The 16,933-nt window shown below is 38.4% G+C and overlaps 1 protein-coding gene across 1 annotated transcript in view; it reads right to left on the bottom strand.

The window, feature by feature from the left end:
* Bmx (BMX non-receptor tyrosine kinase) overlaps positions 1-16,933 on the bottom strand; it is a 45,905-nt gene that overhangs the window by 14,022 nt on the left and 14,950 nt on the right. The window contains 7 exon segments of the mRNA XM_013032120.1: positions 1,133-1,287; positions 2,944-3,023; positions 4,785-4,839; positions 6,823-6,876; positions 7,496-7,567; positions 10,847-11,022; positions 15,453-15,517. Of these exon segments, the coding sequence (XP_012887574.1) occupies positions 1,133-1,287; positions 2,944-3,023; positions 4,785-4,839; positions 6,823-6,876; positions 7,496-7,567; positions 10,847-11,022; positions 15,453-15,517 (657 nt within the window).

Genomic DNA, 16,933 nt, shown 5'->3' with positions numbered 1-16,933 from the left:
GGGGGGGGGAGGATGGGATGGGAAGGGGAAACAAAGGAGGAGGCTACAATGCTTGATAAGAAATGTACTTATTATCTTGCCCATGTAATTGTAACCCCTCTTATCTTGCCCATGTAATTGTAACCCTTCTGTACAGTATTTTCACAATTAAAAAAAAGAAAGAAAAGGGCCGAAGTACGGAGGTTCATTGAAAAGGCTAAACATAAACCTTCCCTATGACCCAGCAATCCCACTCCCAGACATTTACCCAAATTATCACAAACAAAGCCACACTAAAGCCACCAGCACAACCATGTTCACAACTATGCAGTATTATTTACCATACCTAAGAGATGCAACCAAACTAGATGCTCCTCAAAAGATGAATGGATCAAGAAAATGTGGTATATACACACAATGGAATTTTATGCCTCCATCCGAAAAATTGGCATCACCCCATTTGTAAGGAAATAGAAAGACTTGGAAAAAATCATATTAAGTGAAGTAAGACAGACCCAAAGAAACATAGGCTCCATAGTTTCCCTCATTTGTAATACTTAGTATAAGTCTAGGATAGCCCTAGCAGAGGATCACAATAGCTCAATAGCTATGTACACATGACCATATAAAATGATGCTAATCGAAATGAACTCCAAGATGTGGAAACAAGAGGTTTTTTGTTGTTGTTGTTGACCTTATTGTCATCAATGTACTGTATCAAGTTAATTTTTTTCTTTTTCCCTTTGGTTTATCCCCAGTAGTCACTGTTTTTGATTCTAGTACCCCGTGTCTTATACATACGTTTATCTGATTTGGGGAAAGGAAGGGGAAACACGAAATGGTGAAACAAGGACAAAGGGTGAACCAAACGCAACAGCGATACTCACAAGACACTAGGTTGGAAATGAACTGCACAACTTCAGAGGAGGGGGCGGGGAGGGATAGTGAGAGAAAACCAAAGGAGTAGGTAACAATGTTCAATAAGAAATGTAGTCATTACCTTACTCATGTAACTGTAACCCCTCTGAACAACACCTTTACAACAAAATTAAATTAAATTAAAAAGAGCATCTTTTCTACTTTCTTGTTCCCCATATAATTAAAAATACCACTTAGTAGTAGTCAAAAGAACTGATATTTATCAACAAGTAACCATAAAACAGTAACTGAAATAAGCTACCTGCTGAGTTGTGCTGATGGTAGTGAATAAGCTTTGGAATCGAGTCAAAGCAGTAGTTTTCTGCCAGGTAGAGTTTATTGTCAGCATTGGTATGCACGTGGTAATGTTTGACAGTTCCTTTTTTATCACTAGTAAGGAAAAAGAATGTTAGAATATTTTAATAAGCAATTGAAACTTGGTTAAACAATTAGTTAAATAGTCATTCGTGGAATGAATATTAAAATATTTTAATAAACAATCAAAACTTGATTAAATAATTGGTTCAATAATTATTTGGGCTTCATCTGCAAAATTTGGAGAGAAAACTCAGGGAAGATTTCTCAGGCTTGCCATCTGGTATTTTACTGGAAGTATCCATGACAACCGGTAGTTATGGACTGGATCTCCTTCTGAGCTCAGCATACCTTTGGGCATACATAAAGTCCATGCTTAATCTAAATTCCAGCTTTTGGACTCCTTTTTCCTTAGCACTTATAACATAGAATTTTCTTTTGATGATTGAAAAGATAAACATTTTTCAGATTCATTTGTATTTGAACAAATAAGCTCTTTTTAAAGTTAATAACGGATATAAAATGAGGAAGGCAGATGTAAGTAGGTAGTGGGAATTCTCATGCAGATCATGGATACAAGGCTCTTTTAGGAATAGACCATGCAAGACAAAGTGGGTGGGCATGTTTTTAATATCTCACATGAAGTTGTACCTTTTGTATAGAAAGCATTTCATTTTACCCTCTACTTGTAGAAGATAGGGTGAGTTGATGTACATTGATTTATGTTAATCAGGAATAGTTAAAATCCGATTGTTTTAGTTTTCTTTTAATAATTATCTTTAGTTGTACAAGGCATTTCATTTTGACCTTGTCTTAAAGTTGAGTATGGTATGGTGGTCAAGAACTGGACTTGGAGCAGTGACTCATGCCTGTAAGCCTTGCTACTTAGAAGTCTGAAAACTGGAAGATTGAATTTCAAAGCCAAGTAGGGCAGAAAAGTCCTGGAAGGTCCAATTAGCCAGCAAAAAGCTGGGCTGGAGAGGTGGGTCAAGTGATAGAGAGCCAATCAAGCAAGAATGAGGCCCTGAGTTCAAGCCCTAGTACCAGAAATTAAAAGAAAAGAACTGGGCTTTGCATATACTTCTACTGCTTTCTACCCATTTCTTTCAGTTATACTAAAGCTTGGATGAGATTATGTGTATGCATAAATGTGTGTGTGTGTTGGTGTGTAGGCATAGAGCAGGTATAATGACTCCTTCCTCATAGCAGCGTCAAGAAAATCATTGCTATTATTTTCTTAAGAGCAACAACAATCGTTATTGCTATTATTTTATTAAGTGCTTACTATGTGCCAGGCAGTGTTCTGATCCAATAGATGTATTATTTCATTTCATCCATAGAATATCATAAGTATTATTATGCTTCCAGTTTAAATGTCATAAAGCTCTGAAATGGCAGAGCCAGGATTCAAATCTATAAGGCTCCTTTGCTCATGTTTTCTTTGTATATGTAGGCCTAACTGGAAGGGAATTACCTATGAATATTACTAAATGCCAACTGAGATGTGTTATGTTTGTGCTCTCTACCACTGACCAGGGTGGGTAGCAGGAGAATAACCTCTTGAAAGTAGAGGAGGTAAAAAACGCAACTCAAATAACCACATTCCACAGAAATACTTTGATCCCAAACTCTAGAGTATAAAGATGGTGTCTTATCTCAAAATGACTAAGTGACTAGCCTATGCATACAATAGAGGGAAGAGGATTAAAGAAACACCCACATTATACTTACTTTATGGCCTTACTAAATAAGGACACAGTGTACATTCCCACCTGGCTGGAATTTCTAACCATAAATGCTCCTTCTTTTCCCTGAAAAGGAAAATCATCTTCATTACTTTTGAAACTCATTTTTCATGTAAGCAATGGGAAAAGAAATACTTTAGATGCCCTCTAAATGTTATGGAGGGCATACCTTACCCAACGGTAGGCAAAAATGGGCCTGGAGTTTAGCTTTCCTCCTCTTCTCACCCAGGTTTTCTTTCTTTCTTTCTTTTTATCTTTCCTTACATTCTTTCTTTCTTTCCTTCCTTCCATTCTTTCCTTCCTTCTTTCCTTCCTTTTCTCCCTCCCTCCCTCCCTCCATTCTTTCCCCCTCCTTTCCTCCTTTCTCTTCTCCTCTTCCTCTTCTCTCTCCCTCTCCCTCCATTCCTCTTTCCCTCCCTCCCCCTCTCTATTTCTAGCTATGTGTCTTTATCTCTCATATGGAAGATAAACCTCAAGGCCTTGCATATATTGTATATGTTAAGCAAGTACTGTACTATTGTGTCTTCAGTCTACTCCGCATCTCTATGTATCTGTGTATTTCAGCTTTTCCTCCCCAGTTAATTTCTTCTCTTTCTGATAATTATCTCTCTTCCACTTATTAAAGTTTAACGTTCCCATGTTTTAACAAATCAAATTCAAAATGACATACCATCACATTATGTTCTTGATATTTTTTAGAAAATCAAAGATGTAAAAGAAATCATTTGTTAAAGTTCTACACTTATCCTGTTTTTCCCCTCAGTGAATGTGCTAATTCTAACCATATCTGGAGTCAGAAAGAGCATGGCTGTTCTTTCCATGTGACGTGTGGACTATGGATATGTCAACATGCCATGATGTCATCACGTTCTCCCTAGCATCTCTCAAAGAAATGTCTCTCAAAGGAATTGGTTTGTTGAATGTTTTTATTAGACTAAACTATGTCAAAAACACCTTTTGCTCTGGTTCCAAAGCATTTGCTTTTGGTTTAACATTCAGCAACAAAATCAGGTAAATTTATTCCCTTATGCTTGTCAGCTCAGATTTTGGTGCTAAAAGCAGTGACAGAGTAGCGGTCCATGGCTAGCTACACTGATGATTCTCAATCAATTATTTTTCTTGGGCTGGGAGTGCAGCTTCGTGGGAGGGGGCATGCTTAATAGGCACTAAGCCTTGGGTTCAAATCCTTAGCATGGCAAAAACAAAACAAAATAAATCTTCCCTCTTAATTGTGTCACTGGGTAATCTCCTCCCACATTGACTTTGCAGGGACATGTGACATACTATGACCAAGGGACATTAGCAAATGACAAAAGCAGAGATTCATTACAGGATTTGTCTTCTTTGACCACTGTCCTTCTGTGAGGTGGCCTTCATTATAAACATGAGGAGGCTGCTTGCAGAACTGTGGCACTCAGTGAATGCATTAGCCTAATGTAGCCACAAGAGTGAGCCTAAGTAACACACGTAGTTGGCCCAGCTGACTCACAGATTTGCAAGACATCATATACCTAATTCTAAGTCATTAAATTTTGGGATGATTTATTATGTAGTACTAGATAATGGACACAGAAGAACTGGATAGCCATGAGAGACCTAATAACTCAAAGGTTGGAAAATTAACACCATGACAAAATTGACTGGATAATTAGCAACAGTGTTTCTTTAAAAGTTTCATTCACTTCTGGGCTACATCATGAAAAGAAACTCTTGGACCTTTGACTATGATTTAGTAGTAGGATATAGTTTAGCATGGAGGGGGTAGGGAAAGAGGGAGAGAGAGAGAGAGAGAGAGAGAGAGAGATTATATAAAATAAGATTATTTACCTTTTGTCTCAGTAACTGCTCAGATTGTGACCTGGAGATGTTACCTGCAAACCAGCTGGAAAAGAATTCTGGATTTGAGAATCAATACTTTTAAAATACCATCACAAAGCACTGATACTTTTAATCCATGAAGTATTGGCCTAAATCAGTGGTTTTCAAACCTGACTGTTCCAGAGAATAGCCTGAGGATATATATGTGTGTGTGTTTTTGTGTGTGTGTGTGTGTGTGTGTGTGTGTGTGTCTCAGGATTTTGAGGCTCTACCAGCTAATTCTGCTTCTGGGCCAGGACCTACATATGTCAAGCTTTAAGCAGGCTGGTATTTAGGAACCTCTGGCTTTTTTTTCTAGGAGATATATGTTATCCTACAGTTCACCATTTTGAATGAAGGCTACAGATTGGACAAATGAAGGCTATTCTAATTAGAATGTTAAGGTTGCAAAGTAAACATTCTTAATTTTGAACTCTATCATTTTTCTTTTTTTTTTTAGTGGTGATACTGGAGTTTAAACTCAGGCCTTCATACTCGCTATGCAAGTAATCTATCAACTAGAGTCACTGTATGAGCCTTGAATTTTTTTAACAATCTGATAGAAGCATTCTTTATATCAACTACTTTCAAAGCCAATTTTGAATTTGTGGATGTTTTTCAGGATCACAATAGATAAACATCGAGGATATTAGGTCAAGAGAAATTACACTGCACTGAGAAAAAGATGATATGGGAAAGCTAAGAACAACTTTTTAAAATAATCTTTAAATATTACCCTTTAAACTAACTTAGCCAAGAACATAGTGTCTCATCTTCTTTGTGGAGCTAAACAGTCAGGAGCTAGTTCTTATGTGAGGTCAGCAATGTTTGTGGTCTTGTGCCTTTACCTAAAATATCATAATAAGAACATAAGGGTATGAGGTAGAATGGGACATGATTGGGGGGGGATCAGGGGAACCTTATGGCTAGAAAACAACACTTGAGGCAGAAGGAAATGCACACAAGGACACTGAGGACAAAAGGGAAGAATTGTAGAAGAAAAACAAAGGCAGAAGGCTTCTTAGAACTTGGCAGGAATGGATGAAAAGTAGTTGTAAATTCTCTGTATAGTTGAAGCAGAGGATAGTTTAATAAAGTAGAAAAAACCTTAGACCAGCTAGCATGGAAGTAGGTCCAGGTTCTGGAACTAACTTTCCAATATGCAGTTATGCGACATTAAGCAAGTTCCTTGGCCTCTTTTGCCCTTGGACTCCCCCATCTGTAAAATTAGGGAAAGGGCTGTTCATGGTAAGTTTGAAAGTCTCTGAATTTTACACAGTCTATAACTAACTCTTGAGATATTATCTGATAGTTTTTTTGTTAATTAATATTTTAAGATAGTACTAGCTAGTTCAAATGTCACTTAGGAAATGTGATCTGGGATATATATCTATGCAGGATAGAAAAAAAAGAGATGATTTGGAATAAGAAAAGAAGACTATAGAGGCCCAGAAAATTCCAGTTTATTCCAGATATCCAGTGCATTATTTCCCTTGTCTAACATATCCCAATTTGGGATCTAAATGATAAGGTTACCCTAAGAATAGGAATCTTTCAACATAAATGTTACCATCTTCAAGGTCTCACTGTGCTACCTTGAAAAATTACTGCATCATAACTAACTTCCTCAAAACTTAACTCAATGTTGTTTTAAAATTTTTATTGTCAAGGTGATAAGAGCTTTTAAACATTACCCTGATGAGAGACATGCAGGTAATAAATCATGGGCAGGAGCATTATAAACTATATCTATGAATACAAAGTAAAATGAAGAGAAACTGAATATGCAAGAAATTCAATGAATATATACACCTAATTTACATAGGCCACCTTGGTGGAATTATCTTCAGTGGTAATATCTCAGTTCATGGCCGCCTGTCAAGAGTTTACATCTTCGTGAGAAAGTCTAAGCTATCTGTCTTTAAGGACATCTTCATTGTCTTTGGGGAGCAGAACAGAATCATTTATGTCCAGTTTTAGAGAAGCACAGATAACTTTGAACACTCACTCATAATCATCCAGGTTTTCCTCTTCTTCAGAGGAACTTGACTCAGGAAGCCCCCTGAAGGAGAGTTGAGAAACAACATGAAATAAAAAACCGCACCAAGAAACATCCAAATGTCTAGTGGCAAATTACAAAACTTGTACCCTTCTTTTATCCACATAAATAAGATCAAGAATGTTAACTTTCCCCTTTTGTGCATTGAGAGGTATCAGCAAAATCAAGTGACAGTCACCCAAAAAGTTGGGTTCACTCTCAGTCTAATGAGAGAATGGCTCTTGAATACAGAAGGCCCCAAGAACTGGATGTTCCTTGATTGTTTTCAAGACAGATCATGTAATACATCAGGGGTAGCAAAAGAATAAACATGTTTGGGGTTGTATACGGAGATACTTTTAAGGAAGAATTATTCAACATTGAGTTGCTTTCCCTCCTGCTCAAGATGTCTGAGCCATATATATTACAACACCAAAGTATGTCATAAGTGATAACCAGGAAAAAAAATCAGTGTGAGGGAAAGTATAATCCACAATCAATCAATTCAGAGAGGCAAGCTACATGAACACTCTTGGTGTATATTTGCTTTACATGAAAAACCTAGTTGCAAAATTATTGTTGATTTGGTTAGTTGTTTTTTTTTTAAGTACTGAATATAAAGTAATAGCTGGATTTCACTTACCATGATATCTTTGAAGGGCTATGATTTGCAATGTTTCTTTCCACTGGGTTACTGCATGCTATATCTTCATTGCTACAAATTAAGAGATATAGTTCATATATTTATAAATGTATTTACTCATAAATGTTAAATAACAAAAGTAATTTAGTTCTGATGTATCTTATCTTTATTTAACATTCAGATCTCCACATTTTACTTTGTTTGAGCTCATCACTATTCCTAATGAAAGAGAACAGCTAATGAGGGCTTCTCATGGCCCCAAACATTAGTAAAACCCATATCAGTGCAGAGTCTTGACAAGATCGACATAGATTTTCATATAGATATGCAAGCCGTCTGTCACACATTTATTTTAAAATAGGACCGTTTCCTTTCTTATGTGATTATGGTTAAAAAGCTTGAAAATCTTGAACTTTTAACCCTATCTAGACACACATGGTCTAGCAGGATTCGCATCATGCTTGGCCAACTGGCTTTTCCATTCTGGATGGTAAGCACATAAGGAAGTGTCTACCTTCCAAAGTCCACAGGCTGTTTTATCTGGAATGTAGAGCCTATTTCCTGTTTGCATACATAGTCCAGAAAAACCACAGTTCATGGAACACAGTCCTCTGGCAAGGAAGTGCTCCTTTGGCTCCATTTCAAGGAATGCCCAGAGAAAGCCCTGAAACAGTAGAGTGTCTCCATCCATACCTTCCCGATGAGCCTTGGCTTCCTAGAAGAGACTTTTAGCTTCCTCTCTTCAGAAGAGAGCTGTTATTTAAAAAGACTACACAATTTAGATAGCCTTTTGGTTTTTGTAAAATTTGTTTGTTCACTTTTGTGCCAGTCCTAGGGCTTGAACTCAGTGCCTGGGCACTGTCCCTGAGCTTTTTTGCCCAAGACTAGTGCTCTACCACTTGAGCCACAGATCCACTTCTGACTTGTGGTTAATTGGAGATAAGAATATCAAAAACTTTGCTGTCCAGTCTGGCTTTGAACTATGGTCCTCAGATCGTAGCTTCGTGAGTAGCTATGATGACAGGTGTGAGTCATGTACCTGGCAAGCCTTTTTTTATTAAGGGCTCATGGAGAGTGGCCATCAATAGTGTATCATGTTTACCCATTTATCCACATACTAGACTACTCTATAAACATGAAAAAGAACTGGGTAGGTTGCACACAAATGTGAATGTATGCAATACTACTGAACCTCACATTTAAAATGATCAAGGTGGCAAACATAATATCTTTTTTTATCATAATAGAAATACAAATTTTGACCCTGGTCTTTCCTCATGTATTCAAATGGGAAACCTATCAAAGATGCCAAGTAAAAGAACTAAAAGCCAAGAAGATTGTACAGTGAGGAATGCACATTGAATATTCTACAATATTTGAAAGTTTTTAGTGGGAACATGAGTACTTTAGTGATCAGAAAAACAATGGAAATTTAAAGTATCTCTGAAGAAGGTATTAAAATGACCAAGTTGATAAAACTCTCATCTAAAGTATGAATAAGAATCATGTCTATTTAAAAAAACACTCTAGCTCAATGACAACTGTGTGGCAATAATTACAAATTTACCTACAGATGCTATTTTGCTTATAACGTGAAGTTAGTGATGAATCCATTGTACAACTAACTAGCTTTCTGAAGTTTGGGGACAAAATTCAGGGCCAGGACTAAACTTAAGGGAGCACAAAAATCTAAGTGTGTGTCAAAAGCTCAGTAATCGAGATAACAGTTCTTTATGAAAAAGATTAATGCCCAAAGTTCTTGATAAATAAAATATCACCATTTGAAATAAAAGGTTCTGGCAATCTTTGAATTGGCAGCTCTAGAACAAGCACACGTGAATCAAGAGTTTTTCGTAGTTATTCAGAAACCGATCATTTCCAATGAATCACTGGGCTTCCTCTCAGGGAAGAGACTAGCCACAGAGTCAACATGACCCCAAGTCTCCTTGGATCTGGGCTTAGTGACCATGTCCTGCTATATGTTCAAAGTGCATTATCTATGTGTATGACAATGTCATGATGAAACCTATTATTTTGTACAATTAATATACTCTGATAAATATTTTAAAACAAAAGAAACCAAACAACTAACTAGCTAAAGAAACAAATAAAAAGGCCAAGCTATAAATGCAACTTTCTCCCTTGGGCAGCAGGTACACAGGATTCTAGCTGAATAAAAGGGACCACCACAGGGCTGGGAAGGTGGCTCAGTGGTAGAGTGCTTGCCTTGCATGCATGAGGCCCTGAGTTTGATTCTTCAGCACCACATAAGCAGAAAAAGTAGGAAGTGACACGGTGGCTCAAGTGGTAGAGCGCTGGCCTTGAGCTGAAGAGCTGAGGGACAGCACCCAGGCCCAGAGTTCAGGCCCCACGACTGGCCAAAACAAAAAGGGGGGATCACCACAGCTTGTTATATTAAAAAATAATCTGGAAGAATGAATTCATATTCTTTCAAGTTCCATAATGTCTTGTGGTTGTATCATTGATACAGTGCAGCATTTGCTTTAGGTAAAAGTAATGAAGATGGAAACAGTAAAGGAATAAGAGGGAAAAGAGGAAAAAAAGACATATGATGAGTCAAAGAGATACTCCGCAGTTACTGTAGGGAGGCTGACACCTGGCCAACAGCGATGAACCACGTGATGGGGAAGAAGTCTAGGGCAGCGATGAAAGAACAGCAGATGTGACCATTTCTACATGACCGTCCTGCAATTGAAACCCACATTTACTGAGTACCAAGTATGGGGCAGACTGAGCATCAGACTCAAGAGATATGCACATTGAATATATTGCCTTCAACGTGTTTAAATTCTGGCTTTAGCTGAGGCTGAAAAACTTGGAAAGGCTAATCAATAAGCGTAACCTACATTCGTTGAAAGAGTATGCTCTGCAATGTGCAGTTAATAGGGAAGTGGAGGAATAATGGTGAAGGAATGAGGCACCTGAATCTCATTCAGGACAGTCTATATCAACCCCTGAAAGGTCATTTGCTGGCCCCTCATCTTTAGCTTAATTACTAAACAATTTCCAAGAGGGTGGCTGGGAAGGTGGCTCAGCGGTAGAGCGCTTGCCTTGCATGCCTGAGGCCCTGGGTTCGATTCCTCAGCACCACATAAGAGAAAAGCCGGAAGTGGCTTGTGGCTCAAGTGGTAGAGCGCTAGCCTTGAGCTGAAGAGCTCAGGGACAGCGCCCAGGCCCAGAGTTCAGGTCCCACGACCGGACCAAAAAAAAAACAATTTCCAAGAGGGTAATCTTATGGAAGCTAAGTGCTATACCAACAGCTTTGATGTTGGGGTCCACAGCAGTGGAGTTATTCTATTCTTCATGCTGGGATTGGAAGCTGAGCTTTACCTTTTCAGCTTTCTTACTTGCCACCAGTCCGGGCACTCTTCTCTTGGAATATAACGCATGTTGACATTTGGCTGGGAAACATAGCTTCTCTTTGAGTCGACGTCATGCTGAGGTAGAATGGTACTTGAAGATGGTGTATTCATTTGAAGAATAGGAACTGCCCGTGGAATCTTCAGCTTTGAAGGACAAGAGATTTAAGTGTAACACAGTGAGGCACAGATTCACAAACTGAACACAGACAACTGAAGCATTTTGAGTCTTAACTAGACAAAAAATGAGGAAGTAAAGAAAAAAGGAAGGAAAAGAGGCAATAGTATTTGCAAGGCTTTCAGAGCACCTGTAATCATACTTTTGCTGATTGGAGTAGGAGGTGTTAAAACCACATTGGAAACTCATTCGTGGAAGAACTAAAAGGTGGATGCATGACTCTGAAATTATACGCACAGATGCTCAACAGTGAAGCCTACAGATGTGTGAAACAATGTTTATATCAGAATCATTTTGATTGGATAAAATTGGAAACTGTCAGAGTGTTCTTTAAGAAGATAAAATAACAAATATAGTGGTTGCAATAAGATGACTTATAGCTGCCAAAAGGTGTTCGTGTCCCAATTCTCAGAACCTGACAAAAAGGACTTTGCAGGTTCTGATCACATTAAGACATCTGAAATGGGAAGATAATTCTGGATTCTTGAGACGAGTCTGATATAATCAGAAGGGCAGTTTATAAAAGGGAAGCAAGTTGGTAAAGAATTAGAAAGGTAACATGAGGATAGAAGCAGAGGTCAGAGAGGCGAGAAGCTGCTACCCTACTGACAGTGAAGGTGGAGGAAGGGACCATGAACCAATGAATGCAGGCAGCCTTCAGAAGCTGGTGAAAGCAAGGAAACAGATTCCCCTCAAGTCTATAGGAGAAACACAGCTGTACTGACCCATTTTATGTTTCTTTAAGCCACTGAATTTGCAGCAATTTGTTAGAACAACAATAAGAAAATAATATAGTGGTAAATTCAGGCAAAAGAATTTATGAACAATAAAAAAATAAATCAGGACTACATATTAAAATTTAAGTATCTTAGAAGCTAAACAAAGAAGACAGGCAACGAGTGACTATATTCTATTTATATAAAGCTCAAGAGGAGGGATACAACCTATGATGTTGTAAGTCAGGATACCAATTATTCTTGGCAGGATGAAGTGACTGGAAGAGACTATGAGGGTGGCCCTGGGGTGCTGTCATGTTCTGTTTCTTAACCTGAGTCTGTCTTATGCAGATGTGTTTAGTTCGTGAAAATTTATCAAAATGAACACAAGGTTTCTAAGTGTACATTGTATTTTTAGTAATTCATTTTGTGTGTGAGCATGCTCTAAATATATTTTTTCACATTGTGTTTTGTTTTGTTCGGGAATTTCACTATTTAGAGTTGAGGCTTCCACATTTTGGAAACGTGAGTTGTGTAAGAGAAACACACTGAAAAGTTCCTTAAATGGAAATCTGAACAGAATGGCTGGTAAGCTGATTTTTACTTCCATCTTGTACATAATGAGTTCTCTATCGAGTGCTCTGGTTCTCACAAAACAAAGGGAAATATGTTTTTTCACAATACCCTCTCTGATGCCCGGTTCATTTGGACAGCTGATAATCAAAACAAGCTTAGGAACCCTGGGTCACTGATTTGCTTGAGTGATAATTTTCAAAACCTTTCCCAAGGAATTCCTTGTCAGAGATGAGATGCAATGGGTTCTAGCTCCTAAATTATCCTTTGTACATAGATTTGCTTAAAGCAAACTGTATGGGGAATTGATATATGTAAGTGTAGAATTATGTGATCTTTACTAATTGTATCAAGTTGTGTAACATGACCACAATCCAGGCCTAGCATACTTCCATTGTCACAATAAGACTTCATTTCTGTTCTGGCCCAATAGCAAAGTACAAGCTGTAAATCATCAGAGTCGTTTTGTAGGTTTCTCATAAAAAAAATTCCCACACATTTAGTGGGAAGGCCAAAAGCACAAAATCAAGGATTGCTAATGGCCATTCTCTTTCTGAAGGCTCAAGGGTACATTTCCTTTCCTCTTTTGGTTTCTGGTGGGTATAGAGGTTTATCAGCTTGTAGGATCCGAATTCCACACTCTACCTAAGTCTTTTCATGGTCCTCTTCTCTATGTACTCTCATCTTCGGACAAGGACACCAGTCTTTGGATTTAGGGCCTGCTCTCAAACCTGTATGATTTATTTGATCTTTAGCAATAAATTATGTCTATAAAAATCTGTTTCCAAATAAATTCAAGTTTATTATTTTTTTTTGGGCAGTTGTGGGGTTTGAACTTGGGACCTGAGCACTGTCCCTGAGCTCTTTTGCTCAAGGCTAACACCCTACCACTTTGAGCTACAGCGCCACTTCCAGTTTTCTAGTCGTTAACTGGAGATAGAAGTCTCATGCACTTTCCTACCCAGGATGGCTTCGAACTGCAATTCTCAGATTTCAGCTATCTGAGTAGTTAGGATTACAAGTGTGAGCCACCAGTGCCTGGCCTAAAGTCAAATTTTTTATCTTCTCTGTGAACTTTTATTTTTTGGTTGGTTGTAGGGCTTGAACTGGGCCTGAGCACTGTCCCTCAGCAATTCAGCTCAAGGCGAGCGCTCTACCACTTGAGCTACTGCGCCACTTCTGGTTTACTGGAGATAAGAGTCTCACAGACTTTTCTGCCCGGGCTGGCTTTGAACCAGGATCCTCAGATCTCAGCTTCCTCAGTAGCTAGGATAATAGGCGTGAGCCACCAGCACCCAGCATGAACCTGAAACTTGGGATGTTATTCAATCTATGACACTAGTAGATTATTTTTTCCTTCATGATGGTTCACAAAAAATATGGTTTTTATTTAGAGAGAACAGTGAATGTGTGTGGCTGAAAAATCAGTACCCAAGATCTCATAGACTAGTTTTGGGTGCATGTGGGAAGGTCTTATTATGCTCAGATGTGCCTTCACAAAACCAATGCAAGTGTCTCCTGGCATTTGAGGAGAATGACCCCTACACCTGCCTGGGAAGCATAAAAGCAGAATGCTGTCATTCTAAATTGAAAAAAGCAGAGCCACCATAGTACAACAGTACTGGGAGAATATTTGCCTTCCGATAGACTAACTCTACCCTTGGGAAAGAGTTGGCTAGGACCCAATTTAAAGCAAACTCTGTCTAAGATGGGTGAATTGACTCAGTGGAAAGGTTGAGGGCTGAAAAATAGCCTAGAGCCAATTGTTCGTATGTCACTCTTCTGGGAAACATAAAATTCTCATATCAGATACCCACTGGAAAACTCACTCACATGCTACCCTTACCAAATCATAATAGGACCAGCTATGTATGATCATCTCTTTGTCATTAAATACTTTATTCCTTGATTCTAACTCTGAAAGAGTAAACAATCCAAGTTTCTCTGTGATATCCCCCCTCAAACCAGCTGCCAGCTGATACAGGCTAAAGCAAGGTAAACAGGAGAGGTTGTAACATAGAATGTTTAGAGCCATAAAATTATAACATTGGATAAGACACTTTAGAGGTTGTTCTCATGTCTATTAGTCACTGGAGATATTTTTTTTCTTTTTCTTTTTGCCAGTCCTGGGGCTTGAACTCTGGGCCTGGGCACTGTCCCCGAGCTTCTTTTTGCTCAAGGCTAGCATTCTACCACTTGAGCCACAGTGTCACTTCCAGCTTTTTCTCTTTATGTGGTGCTGAGGAATGGAACCCAGGGCTGCATGCATGCTAGGCAAGCACTCTACCTCTAAGCCACATTCCCAGCCCACTGGGGACATTTTTATGATCTGAGAGTGATTGGAAAACTGCCTAAAAAAGAAATCCCACTGAGTGGCTTTGAAGAAATAATGTAGTTAAAGAATTACATTTTTTCCAGGTGCTGGTGTCGCATGTCTATAATCCTAGGTACTCAGGAGGCTGAGATCTGAGGATCACAGTTCAAAGCCAGCCCAGGCAGGAAAGTCCGTGAGATTCTTATCTCCAATAAACCACTCAGAAAACTGGATGTGGAGCAGTGGCTCATGTAGTAGAGCACTAGCCTTGAGCTGAAGAGCTGAGGGACAGTGCCCAGGCCCAGAGTTCAGGCCCCACAACTGCATATATATATATATATATACACACACATACATTTTTACAAATAACTGTGCCCCATGGAATCCCATTCCATCACTAGGATAAGTCCATGAGGCAGTCTTGGCCATGCTAGTGGTAGGGAAAGAAGGACAGCTAATTGCCCTTACCAGTTATATATGATATCATCTTAAAGACTTACCTCACATGCACCTACTATAAATGAAAACCATAGTTTTTTTCTTTGTTGAAAAATCTGCATCAAATTTTCCAGCCTGTGTGTGTGTTTGTGTGTGTGTGTGTGTGTGTGTGTGTGTGTGTGTGCCAATCCTGAGGCCAGGACTCAGAAACTGAGCACTCTCCATGAGCTTTGTGGCTCAAGGCTAGCACTATACAACTCGACTCACAACTGCATTTTATTTTCTAGTTTTGAATCTGGCATCTCTTGGTTTATTTAATCCATTAAGACCTCAAAAACATTTTTAAATGTTGACTTACCACTCTGTCTGGGAAAATGGGAGCTCTGTGTTTCTCTTCATTGGCTGCAACATTCAAATCAGCATCTGAAAAGTAAAACCAAATAATGTTAGAAAGAACTTTAAATAAAATGTAGCAAAAAATACCCAATGCTAAGAATTAAAAGATCAAACCAGCTTATCCAAACAACATTCTAGATGTGCAGAATTTGGACACATTCAGTGTGATTCTATAGCTTTCTTTTCAGAATGTTCAACTCTAATTCTTCTTTGGCTCATACAACATACTTTGATAAGTATGTAAAAACAATATGTAAGTGCTGAATATATAAATATATGCTTTTTATGTTCTTATGATAATTGATTTTTTCATTCCACTCTCACATGGAAATAGATGTTGAAGCTCTAAAGTCACTATATTTGCCTTTTGGTGAGGTTGTCATATAGTTTACTGGCCAAACTTGAATCCCTAACAGATGATCAAGCATAAAATCAAAATGTTCCAAACCAACTGGGGTATGTGACTAATCTACTTAGAGGCCATGACTCCTGTAAAGAGGGTGGACAAGGGTATCCTGGCTACAGAAAGCAGCAATGTGTTTCTTTTCTAGTCCATGTGCCCATGGGCTGCACATCAGAGGAAGGCAAGAGAGAACATTATACTTGGGCAGATAAAAAATATCACAGCTGCTCATGAGTCACAATACATCTGCACTTCACAATTATCCTGAGTCTGGCACGGAAACTGTAGCACCCAGGACTACTTGTGGGGAATGCTACGAAGGTGGAGCCTATGAAATGAATTCCAGTGTACTACATTCTCCACCCTTTTATGGCTCTTTCCCGGAGAGGTAGGGCAAGGTCTGAGCTGTAATCTGTCCTGATAGCCAAGGATGCCAGATCACAGATAGAACCACTGGGGAAAATGATTAATATTGTAAGAAAACACTGTTCCTTAACTCTTTATAGTGGCAAGAAGGCCTCCCTACATGAACTAAAATTTGTATAGTTCAATAAATGACTATAATTCACCAGTATAAAGAAAAATGTGTTCTAATTGAGATAAATATTCATTTCCCAGTCTGAGGCAGAAAAAGTGAATATTTATTTATTGTTGTTTACATTGATGTTTTTGATAAAATTACCAGTAGTAATATTCATACCTTTGTTGGTTAACAAAATTGTTATGGGCTGGATTTGAATAATTCATGTAAATATCTGCGTTCAAGTTGATGAAATACTATCATTTCATACCCTTTGCGGATATCCATTATTTACATCCAGCGTAATACGGGCATATTTTGTCCAGACTGGAGAAAATGCTACTAAAATAGTTGTTCCTTTTTAAATTTATCAACATCATGCCATTAAATAATTATACACTTTTTAAAGTTACAATATGTTATATAATCTAGAGACCTCATTTCCCTGGGAATAACACTGAATAGTATCTGTTTGTACCTTTAAAAAATTAACAGACCACCAGGTGCTGGTGGCTCAGAC

Source organism: Dipodomys ordii, unplaced genomic scaffold, assembly GCF_000151885.1.
Source record: "Dipodomys ordii isolate 6190 unplaced genomic scaffold, Dord_2.0 Scaffold150, whole genome shotgun sequence".
Lineage (NCBI taxonomy): Eukaryota > Metazoa > Chordata > Mammalia > Rodentia > Heteromyidae > Dipodomys > Dipodomys ordii.
Note: the sequence above shows the minus strand (reverse complement) of the source record. Positions and strands in the feature narration are given on the sequence as shown.